This window comes from Oncorhynchus tshawytscha, linkage group LG24, assembly GCF_018296145.1.
Source record: "Oncorhynchus tshawytscha isolate Ot180627B linkage group LG24, Otsh_v2.0, whole genome shotgun sequence".
Lineage (NCBI taxonomy): Eukaryota > Metazoa > Chordata > Actinopteri > Salmoniformes > Salmonidae > Oncorhynchus > Oncorhynchus tshawytscha.
Genome location: NC_056452.1, coordinates 14,472,442 through 14,489,469, shown reverse-complemented (window position 1 = coordinate 14,489,469; position 17,028 = coordinate 14,472,442). Strand labels below are relative to the sequence as shown.

At 41.8% G+C, this 17,028-nt stretch overlaps 1 protein-coding gene across 1 annotated transcript in view; it reads right to left on the bottom strand.

Moving 5' to 3' along the window:
• Nucleotides 1-9,728, bottom strand: part of LOC112223647 (angiotensin-converting enzyme) — a 36,047-nt gene extending 26,319 nt beyond the window's left edge. The window contains exons 1-3 of the mRNA XM_024386739.2: nt 9,338-9,728; nt 440-607; nt 153-240 (exon numbers count right to left, since the gene is read on the bottom strand). Coding sequence (XP_024242507.1) covers nt 153-240; nt 440-607; nt 9,338-9,565 — 484 coding nt within the window. The 5' untranslated portion in view covers nt 9,566-9,728. The remainder of the gene's footprint in view (nt 1-152; nt 241-439; nt 608-9,337) is intronic.
• Nucleotides 9,729-17,028: the final 7,300 nt, after the last annotated feature.

Here is a 17,028-nt window from a genome sequence, read left to right as displayed (position 1 = left end):
CATTGCTAATTGAGGTGAGACAGTAATTCTGCTCATAGATGATGCATGGAAGAACTACACATGGACACATTCAGCCCAAAGCGGGAGGTTTCTTAGTCGCCAAAGTACCAGAGCATGTCTTTAACTGTAATTACATGAAGACAGCCACTTACCTGGCTCAATAGACCAGCATTCATTAGTCTTTGGACACACTTTGGCGGTAGAGTATATTTCAGACATCTTGCTTAGTATGACGTTGTACTGGGGAAATAAGGAGATTGTGAAACGACTCAATTACCCTGACTTCATTCAGACCTTGCTGACGCCGTCCTTCAACAGCTGAAATAAACGGATTATGTTTTATAACATCTGCTACAGATTCTCTGACATTTCAGTATCACATTATACACCACATCTGAGTCCGACTCATCTGATAAGATGTAGACAATAGAAGACTGACCTCATTTCTTTCTCCTGCAGGTAGGTTAGCCGCTCCCAGGATGTTGATCTTCTTGAGACGCCTCTGCAGAGTAGTGTTGAAGGTGGCCAACACAGTAGGAGAGAAGTTATCTTTAGCCTTCTTCCCCCAGGCTTCTGTGAAGGCCTGCTTCATCCCATCAGATTCCACCTGTAGACACAGACCGGTGATCAGGTTATATAATCTAGCTGCCCAACAGCCCTCGCTTCACAGCATCCCGTATTTTGGATAAAGTAGCACACGTAACTAGTAGTCACAGTCCAAGGTGAAAATGGTACCTGTGTGTACTATTGACATCCAATCATTTGGGACATTGATATGTTTTGTTCAGAAAACGATTAATAACCCTACCAAAACGACTTGCCAGACTCAAGGAACCCATTAACTGTAGTTGCCCTTTTTATACAATGGCCAATCACACAATCATTTTCCTACTGTATTTTTTTCTTATTCCCTACTTCTGGTCTAGTGTTGTTAGACTGATTGCACCAATCACAGGCAAAGGCCCACAGCATATTGAATGTTAATGTGGATGGTGGCAATTAGCTGTGGGGCCAGAAGGCCCTCATTCTGGTAACAGTTAAAGCACAGGGGTTGAGTGGGAGTAAAGCTAGAGAACCCTCACCGCCGGATAAAAAAAAAAGTGCCTAATACATAAGTAGTGAAGACTACTACTGCACTGGGAAAGCACCATCACTCACAGTTCAAGGATGGCATACAGACATATTGTTCTCTTACTACTGAATTATAACGATGACAAAATGGGTGACACTGGAAGGCAAGGCCGCTCAGAACGTCACACACAGTACATAACATGTTATCCTTTCAGTTCTGACACTGACTGAAGCACATTGAAGATGTATCAAAGGGTTGAGAAGCTCTAGCTAAGCCGCCTCAGTTCAGCTTCCTGCTTCTGACAGCTGATTTTTACCAATACTGACAAAAACTAGACTGTCAAACATATTAACTAGGGTTGTTTTTATTATCAGTTTAGGGTGTTTTTACAGTATAGTGAACTTCGCCTAATGCACACAGTCACACATGCTAACATTATAATGTTTCCCTAACTGTGAATATGCTACCAGCTACAGTAGTTTGGGGTTTCTGAATACTCTATTTTCACATTTGGGGAAAACAAAGCCACTCCTTTCCCTCCTGTTTGTTCCTAAACTGAATAGACGGACCTTAGGTAACTTGCCTTTGTATACTTTCGGGTGCTCTCAATGCATTGCTAATTTAACCCATTTGGGTACCCTTGTTTTTTTTGTGCTATTAAAAACAAATCACATATTGCCTTTCTCACTTTGTGTTTTCCTACAGGGAATCTGTTGACATCCACAGTGTTAGGGGTTGAAGAAGGTCCAGTGGTTGTGTTCTTAACCACAGAGCAAAGAGCCACTGTCAGGACACTGACTACACTGGGGCTGTCTGCAGTCACAGCCCAGGACATAGACATCCTGTCAGGAAAGTAGCTTCTGTTACTGTGATGTTTTCATTGACTTCCAGCTTAGCTGATGTGTATCTAACACCACTGATTAACAATGGGCTGAACGGAAAACTGGTAACAGTGTTGAGGCCTTAACTCTGACCTTTCTCCTCCCCATTTTCCCCCTCCCCCCCCTCTCTTAACCTCGGTTTTGCTGTCCCACACCCAACTACAGTGGGGCAAAAAAAGTATTTAGTCAGCCACCAATTGTGCAAGTTCTCCCACGTAAAAAGATGAGGCTTGTAATTTTCATCATAGGTACACTTCAACTATGACGGACAAAATGAGAAAAGAAAAATCCAGAAAATCACATTGTAGGATTTTTAATGAATTTATTTGCAAATTATGGTGGAAAATAAGTATTTGGTCACATACAAACAAGATTTCTGGCTCTCACAGACCTGTAACAACTTCTTTAAGAGGCTCCTCTGTCCTCCACTCGTTATCTGTATTAATAGCACCTGTTTGAACTTGTTATCAGTATAAAAGACACCTGTCCACAATCGCAAACAGTCACACTCCAAACTCCACTATGGCCAAGACCAAAGAGCTGTCAAAGGACACCAGAAACAAAATTGTAGACCTGCACCAGGCTGGGAAGACTGAATCTGCAATAGGTAAGCAGCTTGGTTTGAAGAAATCAACTGTGGGAGCAATTATTAGGAAATGGAAGACATACAAGACCACTGATAATCTCCCTCGATCTGGGGCTCCACGCAAGATCTCACCCCGTGGGGTCAAAATTATCACAAGAACGGTGAGCAAAAATCCCAGAACACGGGGGGACCTAGTGAATGACCTGCAGAGAGCTGGGACCAAAGTAACAAAGCTTACCATCAGTAACACATTACGCCGCCAGGGACTCAAATCCTGCAGTGCCAGACGTGTACCCCTGCTTAAGCCAGTACATGTCCAGGCCCGTCTGAAGTTTGCTAGAGAGCATTTGGATGATCCAGAAGAAGATTGGGAGAATGTCATATGGTCAGATGAAACCAAAATATAACTTTTTGGTAAAAACTCAACTCGTTGTGTTTGGAGGACAAAGAATGCTGAGTTGCATCCAAAGAACACCATACCTACTGTGAAGCATGGGGGTGGAAACATAATGCTTTGGGGCTGTTTTTCTGCAAAGGGACCAGGACGACTGATCTGTGTAAAGGAAAGAATGGGGCCATGTATCGTGAGATTGAGTGAAAACCTCCTTCCATCAGCAAGAGCATTGAAGATGAAACGTGGCTGGGTCTTTCAGCATGACAATGATCCCAAACACACCGCCCGGGCAACGAAGGAGTGGCTTCGTAAGAAGCATTTCAAGGTCCTGGAGTGGCCTAGCCAGTCTCCAGATCTCAACCCCATAGAAAATCTTGAGGGAGTTGAAAGTCAGTGTTTCCCAGCAACAGCCCCAAAACATCACTGCTCTAGAGGAGCTCTACATGGAGGAATGGGCCAAAATACCAGCAACAGTGTGAAAACCTTGTGAAGACTTACAGAAAACGTTTGACCTCTGTCATTGCCAACAAAGGGTATATAACAAAGTATTGAGATAATAAGTATTTGGTCAATAAAAGGTTTTCCACCATAATTTGCAAATCAATTCATAAAAAATCCTACAATGTGATTTTCTTTTTCATTTTGTCTGTCATAGTTGAAGTGTACCTATGATGAAAATTACAAGCCTCATCTTTTTAAGTGGGAGAACTTGCACAATTGGTAGCTGACTAAATACTTTTTTGCCCCACTGTATATTTCTATAGGATAATAAAGAGAAGGTGAAAAGCTGTTGACTGCCCTCCTCTCTCTCTCTCAAGGCCATTGAATGTGTTCACTCGCTTATGAAAGTTGGCCTCTAATTCGAAGGCCCTGACTGTATAGTGTATCCAGCAAACAGGGGATGTCCTAAGGCCATTCGGCGACATTTCCACCAGGTACCTTAACGGTTTTGGCACTACGTTAACCCTCTGACATTCTGAGAACGTTTTAAGAACATTGCATAAGGGTTCCAAGGAAATGTTAAGAAAGGGATCTTTGTCTAGTTCCCTGTAAGTTCCCAGGACGTCATAGAGGACTGTGTCAGGACCTTTTTGTAGGACATTCTCAGGAAGTTTACATTTTACTGTCCTTAGGATGTCGCGTGAAGTTGGGAACGTTTTCTGGGGGACCTTTTTTCTAGGTCCCTTTTTGTCCTGGGGACATCCCCGAAGACATTTTTAGGACGTTCTTGGGACATTGTATCATGGTCCTCAGGAGGTTTTGTCTAGTTCCTTGTGTGTCCCTTGGACATCCCTTAGGATGTTTTTAGGACAGTCTTGTTACGTTGTGTTATTGTCTCAAAGCTCCCCTGATTGTCCCGGGTGTCCCAAACCATTATAAGTAAAGTAAAAATGGTATCAGGGTTGTAAGGTACTACGCTGTTCAGCTAAAATAGTGTAAAGATATTGAATCAATGACAATATGATTACATTTGAAATAATCACTTAGTACTGACTATGTACCCCAATAGGATTTAGGGTATGCTGATCTTTCTGCTGCTCCACAAAATCCTACCTATAATAAATAATTACAATTAACAAAAGAATTCCATCTGCACTGCTATTTAAATTATCAGTTAATCTGACTATTCTCTCATTGACTTATTTCAACAATTTGAGTTTTAGTATACTTGTCTAATGATAGTGGGCCATATTCTTTTTTAAATGTTACTCCTGAATCACTATGTAAATATAATGGTTTGTATTCCCTGTATTTTTAACATAGCCGAGATTTACTTTTAAGTGCAAAGTGTAGGAATTGGCCGATAGGTGAAAATCAGTCATTGATACAGATGGTGTAGCAGCCAAGAGGTTGTGAGGACGTCACAACACCATGGATTTGGACCTGCTTTGACAGCCGTGGGTGCACACGCTTCGTGTACTTTTTGGGTAGTTGATATTCCAGCGGCGTTACAAAGTAACTGATTGTTGCCCAAAACCAGCGGTGCTCTTTGAGAGTTTCATTTTCAGAGCCTAATTGAGATTTGTCCGGCGGCTTAATATATCCCCCGTTTGATCCTTTGCTCTCCTCGGCATGGGCTAATTTGCACTGAGATTGAATAATGTGTTCTGAGACTGCGAGGTTATCATAGGTGTGTGTGCATGCGTGCGTCCCTACGTGTGTCTACATAGAGATGGGGGGGGGGGGATATCTACCCAAATTCAACTACCTAACATGCTTTACTATGGAACGGTACAAGAGTACATTTCGCCTCAGGCTGATGTGCAGAATCTAATCCACTAGGACAAAGCTCATGTCTGAGACAAGGACTGAGACAAAGATGAACTCAGTGACGTGGTAATCCCAGCCCAAGTTGAATGGAATGTTGGGGTTAACTCTTCAGTACATCCCCCGCCAGTCAATGTGACGGTCATGCCAATTCAGTGTCGGGGCCTGTGGGGAGGAGACTCGGAGAGAGACCTGGCAGGCTCCCCTCTGCCTGCCAGATCTTATAGAACGCAAAGCCCCTGATCCTCTTTGATCCCATCTTTGATGTGTAAGGAATAATAGCGTTCATAACTGGCAACCTACCAGTCAGACCAGAGCTTGCTTTTCTTTCACCTCACATCCTCGGCTCACTGTTGGATAGAGGAAAGCAGCAGGCATTGTGTAAGTTGACACCGGTGACACGGGCTGGGTTCCGGAGAGGTTACACCTGTTGTGGCCAACGTGGGGTGGAGCCATCGTTCCATTCTAAGCCTGGCTAGTGGAGGAAAACCCTGTTGAGACAGCCGTCTGGCTAGGGAGGATAACTTTGAGGCATAGACACTCAATGCCTGGTGTTGTGTGTGTGCTTTTATCTCTCAGCGCTACAGAATACTGCCTCACACCTCTGCAGTTTCATTGATCCCTCCAAATGCCTGGGTGGCTCTACTTTCTCATTTTTAAGTCTCCAGCAAACATAACCAGCCCATACGATTATGCAAATGTTCTCCTGCTATCATATGGTGAGACGGGAGGAGCAGTAAAAGATAAGCTGGTGGCAGTAGCATGCAAATGTCTCATTACTCCACTCTGAAAAGTCCCATTTAAACCGCACTACAGTCTTTTATTGTTTATCTTTGGAAATCCATGTTATAAAATGTCAAGTGCATCAACCTGTGAAATTGCATTTTGTACAATGCTTGGAAAATAAGCAGGCTTCTGAACTTAATAAAAATAACTTGGCCAATTCTCCCCTCTCCACACACCACCACCCCTCGAACCACATGTGTTTTTTGATGATTTCAGAAAACACACAAGCCGAGTTGGCAGAAATGGGAGGAACTGAGCATATCATTTTGGATGAGGATGAATAGTGTTGGTTGTAAAGCCGTGCAGGGCTCAACCCAACAAACATCCCTCTATGGGTGCTGTTGTCATACAAGGAACCCCTGGCAAACACAACTCGGTAACACTTTACAGTACCCCATAAAGCCTTTTTTTACCAGCTATACAACATTCACAAAGCCTTTACTGTATCCTCCCTTATGTAGGCATTCATAAAGTGTTACTGTAAGGGTGAATGGTAGGCCCCTTACTTGCCCTGAATGCTTCAGGCTGTCTGGCGTTGGTTAGCAAGGAGAGGCAGGAAGTAGAATATCCAATACATGGTTTTTATTTTAAAGGGATAGTTCACCCACATTACAAAATGACTTGTTGGTTTCCTTACCCTGTAAGCAGTCCATGTACAAGGTATGACAGCAATCCATCCATTGGTTTAGCTTCCCTGGCAGTGGCTGGAACTGTGGCACAAATCCCATTTAAGCCATGGGACTGATATTAGGATTTTTTTGCGCATAATGTTCAAATAATCTATAAGTGACATTGGTAAGCTTCACAATACAAAGGAGATAATTTCGGGTGATGATTTAGACATGATGCATGAAAAATGTAAATATCAGTCTGATTACTTGAATGGGATTTGGCCCACAAATGCTAAAACATTAGCATTTGGAAGCAATGCCAGGGAAACTAGACCAAATCATGGTTTTTGGTCATTCCTTGTCCATAGACTGCTTACAGAGTAAGGAAGCCAATATGTAATTTGGTTGAATTATCCCTTTAAAGCTCTTGGAGCAAGTGCAGGTATTTACAAAAGGTTCAACTTATCCAACAAGATGCTGGACCAGGCTCAAAGTAAAGTAATGAAACTGATTGAAACTAGTCAAAAGAAGATAAAGACTGACAATCGATCAGTCGTGACTAGCCCTAGGACTCACAGCAGAGGCAGGTGGACATTTTGAATTAAATCTCTCAAAAGGCCTACACCTGAGATTTATACTCTCCAGCCACTGGAAACAGTTTAACCCATCCCGTGGTGGATGGGTTAATAATACAACTTTAAAAAAAGTTCTATTCCTTTCTATTTTATTCACTTGTAAGAAAGCCTGTCCCTTTAAGAGTGACTGATGTCACAGCTAACGGTGTTAATTAGCCTTACTCCCAAATTCAGTTTGCCACCTGTGGTTATGCAGAGAATCTCTGGTTTGCTAACATTATGATACTATCGGTTTTATCGTTTACTGTGTGTGAATGCAAGAACTGTGAGTACATCATTTGTTTCCTGACGAAGTTGTCAATGTTTTAGTCATTTTCATCATTGTACAGAATGTTATGCTAACTAAGAAACAACTGTTCGCCACATTTTGCCTGTCATTATACTAGTATACTATTATACTAGTTGTCTTTTTTGAGTCACTGGATTGTTATCGCAGAGGATAAATGTTTTCATGTTATTGCTAAATAAAGTAGATGTGCCTTTTTATAGGCAAGTCAACCCCGTTTTCATAATTTCTGGTAGCTCATCAAAATAAAATCACGTTTTTGGACTCATACAGCAGTTTTTGGCAGTTTTTTTTTAACTAAGTAGAATGCTATTGGAAATTAATGTTGAAAGTTAAATGATATTGTCAATGGGAAGCAGCAACAGTAATTTGATAAATAGCCCAGTGTCAAAACACCGTTGTGAAGTGTCTGAATCAATAATCCGTTTGTGATATCTTGAAAACATAAAATGTACTACATACGTGCCACAATAGTAATCATATCATTTATTTTTACGAGCACCTTAATCTGCATATGCACCACTCATATTGATTAGGGGGGAAATCAAGTTGTATTCGCTTTTGAAACTAACGATTCAAACCACATGGAACTGGAAATATTGAGTGTCACTCGTTAGAGGACAACATGCCGAAGACAACCAGCATTCTCCAACGCCGTAAGACCACCAGCATGTATGACAAAATCAAAAGGTAAAAAAACCAATGATATTGATCTGTTTTAAGCAATCGATTTGTCATTGTGATCACTATAAACGTACATATCACTAACCAGAGGTAAAAAAGGATGTGGTCAAAACATGAGGTTCTGTAACACGTACTGTCCAAATAAATCAACATTTCAATTTAGGCGGATTGTGTACACACGTCTCACTAGTTTAGCCATTCACAGAGTTAAAACATACTCACATGCACAATTTTAACCAGGCGCTCTAGAAAGAGCTCCCATAGTGACCGTGCAGCAAGCCTGTTCAGTCACCCTGCCTACTTTATTAGAACCCATAGTATTCTATTCATTGTTATTTCAGACCACAATTGTATACATACAGCTTTATTGGACAATCTCACAGCTAAATATTGCACAGAAACCTGCACATTTATGTCCAACTGTAATCAAGGTTAAAGACCAGCAAACTGAAGAACAGCCTCTCTCCTGTGTCTCCAGAGCACAATCTCCATATATTTACCTACTCCCACCAGTGATGGTTCTCACACACCATTGTAATATTGGAGGGATTCAAGGCTGCAAGTTCATTTGCAGTGGGACCAACCGAGAAATCCTATCAGATTTTGGACCCAGTCCTAATGGACTCTTATGCGATTCTAACCTATAGATTTGTATTTTATAGGATTATAATCCAATAAATCTGATAGCATTTTCTATAGATTTTTTTGACTAGTGTTGTGTTAAGTCTGTCTAATGTTTACATTACTTCTGCTTATTTCCAGGGATACAAACATCCTAAAATATGTAGATATCTTTGTTAGAAATAATATTTCCCTTGACTGAATAATGCAAAAAAAAAAAAAGGGCTCAATTTACCCCACTCTCCCCTACTGTTATTTATCTTCAATGTTCAGGAACGATTTAGTTTAGGTATAACCTACTCAACCAAAATGAATGTTGGGTGAGGTGACCAAGCAATATCAACATGTGTAATGCGACTAGAGGGGAAGCACAGTTAGCTTTCACAGTTACTCACAACAAAACGTGTCCATAGTGGTTAGCTTTGGACTGAAGAGGCCAACAACTAAGTAATTAAACAACTGTCAACATTTCATTCAAACACCTCTGTGTGCTGAGTGGGGGAAGGGTCCTACCTTTTTCTCGGCGTTGTGGGGCGTAATGTTGGTCTGGTATGTCCAGCTGGCCTCTTGGTTTTGGTAGATGACCAGCTCAGCGGCGGTATTGTAGGCAGTGACAAAGTCTTTGGCCCCGGCCTCTGTGGCAGGGAAGGTCCCTGGCCCCCACTCGGGCGGCAGGACAAAATGACAGAGTCCCAAGAGTGGCAGTAGCACCACCACCGCTCCCCAAAGCATTCTGGCCATTCCGGCCCTAGAGAGAAGTAGAGAAGGCTAAAAATACACTTGTTGCTGTGAGAGTAGAGTAACTAACACCTTCCCTGGGTTTTTCTCATCCAAGTCTCCCTCCTGCTTCTCTTCTCCTACTGCCTCTGTCGGTTCCTTAAATGCTGAGCCGCCACAGCCGGCTCCTTTTTAAGTGGCTAGCAGTCTAACCCAGCCCACACTTTTCTGCAGCCTTCCCCTTTCCACTTTCCAGCACTGCCTGCCTGCACGCTTACTTTACTAACAGTAGGGGAGAGTGGGGTAAGTTAGGCCAAAGGGTTAGTTGAGCCACCCCTTGGGAAGATCTCAATCACATACTCCTCGCATGCTCTCGCCTTGTTTCCTTCTCAAAGCCCATTGGAGGAGAAGGTCAGAGGGAAGGGACCTCTGGTGCTCTCACCCAATGGGTTTTGAGAAGGAGACGAGTATGGAATTGAAATCTTCCCCTACTTTCTAGGAAACCATACACAATGTTTTCATGTGATATTTAGGAAGAGGTCATCATGTAATGGAGTCTGTGAAGGAAGAAACCACATGGAAAAATGTGTAATAGGTTTCATGATGCTTGTATCTAAACCAAAGTATATAGATCGTTTTAAGATTGTTTTATACATCAGTTGGGGGTCTCTATAAACTACAATAAACCTAGGATGAAAGTGTGTCCTTGTGGCTGTGTGGGCAAATATAGTCCAAATGTTTGCATTGGGGTTGAGCCAATGGCAACCATACCCCATACAAATGATGAGTACATTTTGTCAGTTTTATGCATAGTATTTTTTTATTTCTGCATATGAACTCAATCATGCCCCTTAAAAAATCAAAAGTAAAACAAGCAGGGATCTAACCCCCCTTGAGCTTCTTGAGAGCGGCCAAGGAAGAAGTCCATCTGAGCAGCAGCAAGGGATGAACAAATGTGACAATGACACTGAAGAGGAACATTGACAAAAAAAGAGCCAATGTGCCTGTGTGAAAGAGAAGCTATGACAGAGTAGCAGAGGCACACAAGATCTTATCTGATGACATGGAGTCTGAGCTTGCTGAACATATCAAGAATCTTGCAAACCAGTATCTTGCGTAGCCTCAAATGCTGAGAACTCACGAATTGGCACATCGAAACAACATCCCTGTCCCAGACAACTGTTCAAGAAATGGAAAATGAACAGAGGGCTCTATATCTGAAGGTAGGCATACATACCACATCCCCATTCCATGAATTCAACTTTGACCAACCAGCACATTCACCCACTTACCCCAAGGTGGCTTAACTTTAGCCTGACGACTCCCAGTAAATTCTTCCCCTGCTCTTTCATTTGCTCCATACTGAAGTCTGAGAGTGCCATAATTGAACTATTTTGTGGTCACGAGGGGTGTTGTAAAAAAGAAAGTCATCAGTAATTGGATCATCTCTAAGCAATAGAAGAATCAAAGCCAATGATTCATTTTTTAACCGCCAATTTACCCATGTGTGTTCCCGCTCTGGCCCAAAACATTGGTTTCTGGACCAATCAGACGGCCCGAATGTGTTCATGTTCCAGAGATACTCAGATCCAGACTTATTACGGAGAAGAAACTAACGTCTGTGGGCGTGGCATAGCGTTTGGCCAGAGCAAGGAATCTGGGTAGCCAGGCAAGCTAACTTACTCTGTCCCTATGCTCAATTTACTCCATACCCGGTGGGCAATGTTTTCAGATTTTTCTGATTATTTCCAGGGATACACAATAGCATGAAATACACTGAACTAAAATATTAATACGACATGTAAAGTGTTGGTAACATGTTTCATGAGTTGAAATATAATTTTCCATACACAAAAAAAGCTTATTTCGTGGGGCGACGGGGCTTAAGCCCTATTTGCATGGCACTAATATTACTAGAGAATGTTGGTTATGTATTTATTAACCAACAATGTCCGTTATTCTAGAGGATGATTCAGACAGGATTCGTTTTTTCAAAACTGGCCCCTATAATCCTCCTATTTATCTATCTACAGTTGAAGTCAGACGTTTACATACACCTTAGCAAAATACATTTAAACTCAGTTTTTCACAAATCCTGACATTTAATCCAAGTAAAAATTCCCTGTCTTAGGTCAGTTAGGATCACCACTTTATTTTAAGAATGTGAAATGTCAGAATAATAGTAGAGAGAATGATTTATTTCAGCTTTTATTTCTTTCATCACATTCCCAGTGGCTCAGAAGTTTACATACACTCAATTAGTATTTGGTAGCATTGCCTTCAAATTGTTTAACTTGGGTCAAACGTTTCGGGTAGCCTTCCACAAGCTTCCCACAATAAGTTGGGTGAATGTTGGCCCATTCCTCCTGACAGAGCTGGTGTAACTGAGTCAGGTTTGTAGGCCTCCATGCTCGCACACGCTTTTTCAGTTCTGCCCACAAATGTTGTATAGGATTGAGGTCAGGGCTTAGTGGTGGCCACTACAATGCCTTGATGTTGTTGACCCTAAGCCATTTTGCCACCACAACTTTGGCAGTATGCTTGGGGTCATTGTCCATTTGGAAGACCCATTTGTGACCAAGCTTTAACTTCCTGACTGATGTCTTGAGATGTTGCTTCAGTATATCCACATTTTCATCCTCATGATGCCATCTATTTTGTGAAGTGCACCAGTCCCTCCTGCAGCAAAGCACCCCAACAACATGATGCTGCCACCCCCATGCTTCACGGTTGGGATGGTGTTCTTTGGCTTGCAAGCCTCCCCCTTTTTCCTCCAAACATAACGATGGTCATTATGGCCAAGCAGTTCTATTTCTGTTTCATCAGACCAGAGGACATTTCTCCAAAAAGTACGATCTTTGTCCCCATGTGCAGTTGCAAACCATAATCTGGATTTTTTTATGGTGGTTTTGGAGCAGTGGCTTCTTCCTTGCTGAGCGGCCTTTCAGGTTATGTCGATATAGGACTCGTTTTACTGTGGATATAGATACTTTTGTACTTGTTTCCTCCAGCATCTTCACAAGGTCCTTTTGCTTTTGTTCTGGGATTGATTTGCACTTTTCGCACCAAAGTACGTTCACAGAACACATCTCTTTCCTGAGCAGTTCAACGGCTGCGTGGTCCCATGGTGTTTATACTTGCATACTATTGTTTGTATAGATGAACGTGGTACCTTCAGGCGTTTGGAAATTGCTCCCAAGGATGAACCAGACTTGTGGAGGTCTACAAATGTTTTTTTCTGAGGTCTTGGCTGATTTCTTTTGATTTTCCCATGATGTCAAGCAAAGAGGCACTGAGATTGAAGGTAGGCCTTGAAATACATCCATGGATACACCTCCAATTGACTCAAATTATGTCAATTATTCTATCAGAAGCTTCTATAGCCATGACATAATTTTCTGGAATTTTCCAAGCTGATTGAAGGCACAGTCAACATAGTGTATGTAAACTTCTGACCCACTGGAATTGTGATACAGTGAGTTATAAGTGAAATAATCTGTCTGTAAACAATTGTTGGAAAAATGACTTGTGTCATACACAAAGTAGATGTACTAACCGACTTGCCAAAACTATAGTTTGTTAACAAGAAATTTGTGGAGTGGTTGAAAAACGAGTTTCAATGACTCCAACCTAAGTGTATGTAAACTTCCAACTTCAACTGTATCTATCTATCTATCTATCTATCTATCTATCTATCTATCTATCTATCTATCTATCTATCTATCTATCTATCTATCTATCTATCTATCTATCTATCTATCTATCTATCTATCTATCTATCTATCTATCTATCTATCTATCTATCTATCTATCTATCTATCTAATCTATCTATCTATCTATCTATCTATCTATCTATCTATCTATCTATCTATCTATCTATCTATCTATCTATCTATCTATCTATCTATCTATCTATCTATCTATCTATCTATCTATTTTATATAAATTGACAGGAGATGGAAGCCTGGAGGGTTTTTTTTTTCTATGCGTGAAGACACTGGTATTTCAACAAATCAGGGCGATAACTGGCTACACTGATAACTCGACCTTGGTTCCCAAGTTTGTAAACCATCTTTGGAATAGTGTCACCATCATTTTTTAATTGAGGAAGTGTGATCATAATCATTATGCTATTTTAGTGGTCCGCAGTTTAAGACGTCCTAAAAGCCCCCCAACCTTCAGATGTGAGCTAAACAGCTCATTTGAACTTGATATGCATTTTCAGGCTATGAAGGAGAAAGTGAACTTGTCATTTCCAAACGTTTATCTCAGTTTTGTACTGCTTTGTGATCTATTAACAGCAAGGGTTGCATTAAATAGGTGCAATATTTGTTTTGTGATGCATTTGGCGATGTTCAATTCATTCGCACAAAATGTATAAACAAAAGCATACGCTGAGAAAGTTGATACACGTAGGCCCTTCATACATTGCATTTGGAAAGTGTTCAGACCACTTTACTTTTTCCACATTATGTTACGTTACATCCTTGATGTTTCTACAACTTTATTGGAGTCCACCTGTGGTAAATTAAATTGATTGGACATGATTTGGAAAGGGACACACCAGTATAAGGTCCCACAGTCGACAGTGCATCTCAGAACAAAAACCAAGCCATGAGGTCAAATGAATTGTCCTTAGAGCTCGGAGACAGGATTGTGTCGAGGCACAGATCTGGGGAAGGGTAGCAAACAATTTCTGCAGAATTGAAGGTCCCCAAGAACACAGAGCTGGCCGCCCGGCCAAACTGAGAAATCAGGGGAGAAGGGCCTTGGTCAGGGAGTTGACCAAGAACCCGATGGTCACTCTGACAGAGCTCCAGAGTTTCTCTGTGGAAAACCATCTCTGCAGCACTCCACCAGTCAGGGCTTTATGGTAAAGTGGGCAGACGGAAGCCACTCCTCAGTAAAAGGTAAATGACAGTCTGCTTGGAGTTTGCCAAAAGCCACCTAAAGGACTTTCAGACCATGAGAAACATGATTATCTGGTCTGGTCTAAATGCCATGCGTCACGTCTGGAGGAAACCTGGCACCATCCCTACGGTGAAGCATGGTGATGGCAGCATGATGCTGTGGGGATGTTTTTCAGCGGCAGGGACTGGGAGACTAGTCAGGGTTGAGGGAAAGATGAACAGAGCACAGAGAGATCCTTAATTAAAATCTGCTCCAGAGTGCTCAGGACCTCAGACTGGGGAGAAGGTTCACCTTCTAACAGGACAATGACCTTAAGCACACAGCCAAGACAACGCAGGAGTGGCTTCGGGACAAGTCTTTGACTGTCCTTAAGTGGCCTAGCCTGAGCCCGGACTTGAACCCGATTTGAACATCTCTGGAGAGACCTGAAAGTAACGCCTGAAAGTAACGCTCCCCATCCTACCTGACATAGCTTGAAAGTATCTGCAAAGAATAGGAGGAACTCCCCAAATACAGGTGTGCCAAGCTAAGAATACTTGATCGCTGTAATCGCTGCCAAGGTGCTTCAACAAAGTACTGAGCAAAGAGTCTGAATACTGAATACGGTATGTAAATGTGATATTTCAGTTTACATTTTTTTATACATTTGCAAAATATTCTAAAAACCTGTTTTTGCTTTGTCATTATGGGGTATTGTGTGTAGATTGAGGGGGGGAAACAATTTCATCCATTTTAGAATAATGCTGTATGTAACGTAACAAAATGTGGAAAAGTCAAGGGTTCTGAATACTCTCCGAATGCACTGTCTGTTTCAAGTGAGAATTAGGCAGGTCTGATACCAAAGAAGAAGTGTAAAGTAGGCAAGAATTTCCTATGTTTTATTTTCATTTTGCAAAAATAGTGTGCAGTTCCAGTAGTTAGCTATACCACTACATGGCAGAAAAGTTATTCACAACAGAAAACACAACCAAGATTTGACTTTAAACTACCACCAAGCTACAGCAAAATGTAATTCAATTACTAGTTGAACTACATGAAGTTCACTACTCCTCAAACACTGTTAGAACGAATACTATATTTCCCTTGACGTAGTGTTGCTGAATGTAAAAAACAAAATGGCTCAACATACCCCACTCTCCCCCATCTCTTTTTCGTTTTATCTATCCCTTTCCACCCTCTTTTCTTCTCTCCCTCCCACCCTTCTTTCTGTCTCTTTCTTTATTCAACTCTTCCTGGTTGGTCAGCAATAGTAATGATTGGAATGGAAAGCACTCACTCCTTTGCCCAAAGCCAAATCCTGCACCACTGCTGTTGCAGATAGCTCAATAACCTACTGCACAGCGAGCTCGAGGTCTGTAAGGCACTCCACACACTTCTCTCTCTCTTTTTCTCTATCTCTTCTGCTTTCTCTTTCTCTGTACAGTAAGCTGGGGATGGGGAAAGAGAGAAAAGAGAGGGGGGCAGAGGAGGGGGAAAGAGGGAGGGAAGAAAGCAGTGGAGGCTCTTGAGAGGAGGAAGGGGTCTACAGTAGCCTCAACAGCACTGTGTAGGGCAGCAACATGGTATAGCCGGAGGACAGCTAGTTTCCGTCCTCCTCTGGGTACATTGACTTCAATACAAAACCCAGGAGGCTCATGGTTCTCACCCTCTTCCATAGACTTACACAGTAATCATGACAACTTCTGGAGGATGTCCTCTAACCTAGCAGAGCTCTTGCAGCATGAACTGACATGTTATCCACCTAAACAAAGAATCAGATAATGAATCTAGTACTGAAAGCATAAGCTACAGCTAGCTAGCACTGCAGTGCATAAATTGTGGTGAGTAGTTGACTCAAAGTGAGAGAAAGACAATAGTTTAACTGTTTTGAACAAATTTCATTTCTTCAAAAAATGAAGGAGAAGCAAGAGAGAGAGAGCTATATTTTGTATTTCACTTTCACTTACTTAGCAAATGCATCTAGCTAGTTTAGCCTACTCAAACAGAGAGGGATGGTATATTATTATATATTACCTAGCTGGCTATGGCTTGACTCTTCCAAGTCAAGGTAAGCTTTTGGTTTGATTAATTCATTGCCAACAAGGCCCATCGGTGTAACTGCTAAACTGCTTCCTAACTGTACACTGCACTGCATGATTGTAGTGGGTTTACTAACACGTTAGTTGTAGTAGCTATATTGACCTGACATTAGCTAATACGGTGACAAACATGTAGGCTTGGTGTAGTGGTTATGATATGAAGATTTGGCCTGGAAAGGTTTTTTCGCCTGGTCACAGACAGCTGATGTTGTGCACTGAACTCCACAAGTGAAGGGAAAAGGTGAGAGGAGGAGAGAACATAGATGTTGATAGTCGAATCGGATGATACTCATGATCAGAAAAAACTGAAGCGTTTTAACAGGCTAAAAATAGATGTTGGCAAAATACCTCCCTGCATGTTCTCACTGCAAAGAAAGCTGTAGATTAGGAGAAGTGCCAAGGGTCGGGTGTGTATGTGCGCTCCTCTGTGTCTGTGTGTCCTCAACTTTCCCTACCCTTGCTCCACCTGTTAGATATTATGCACATTGTTAGCTTGA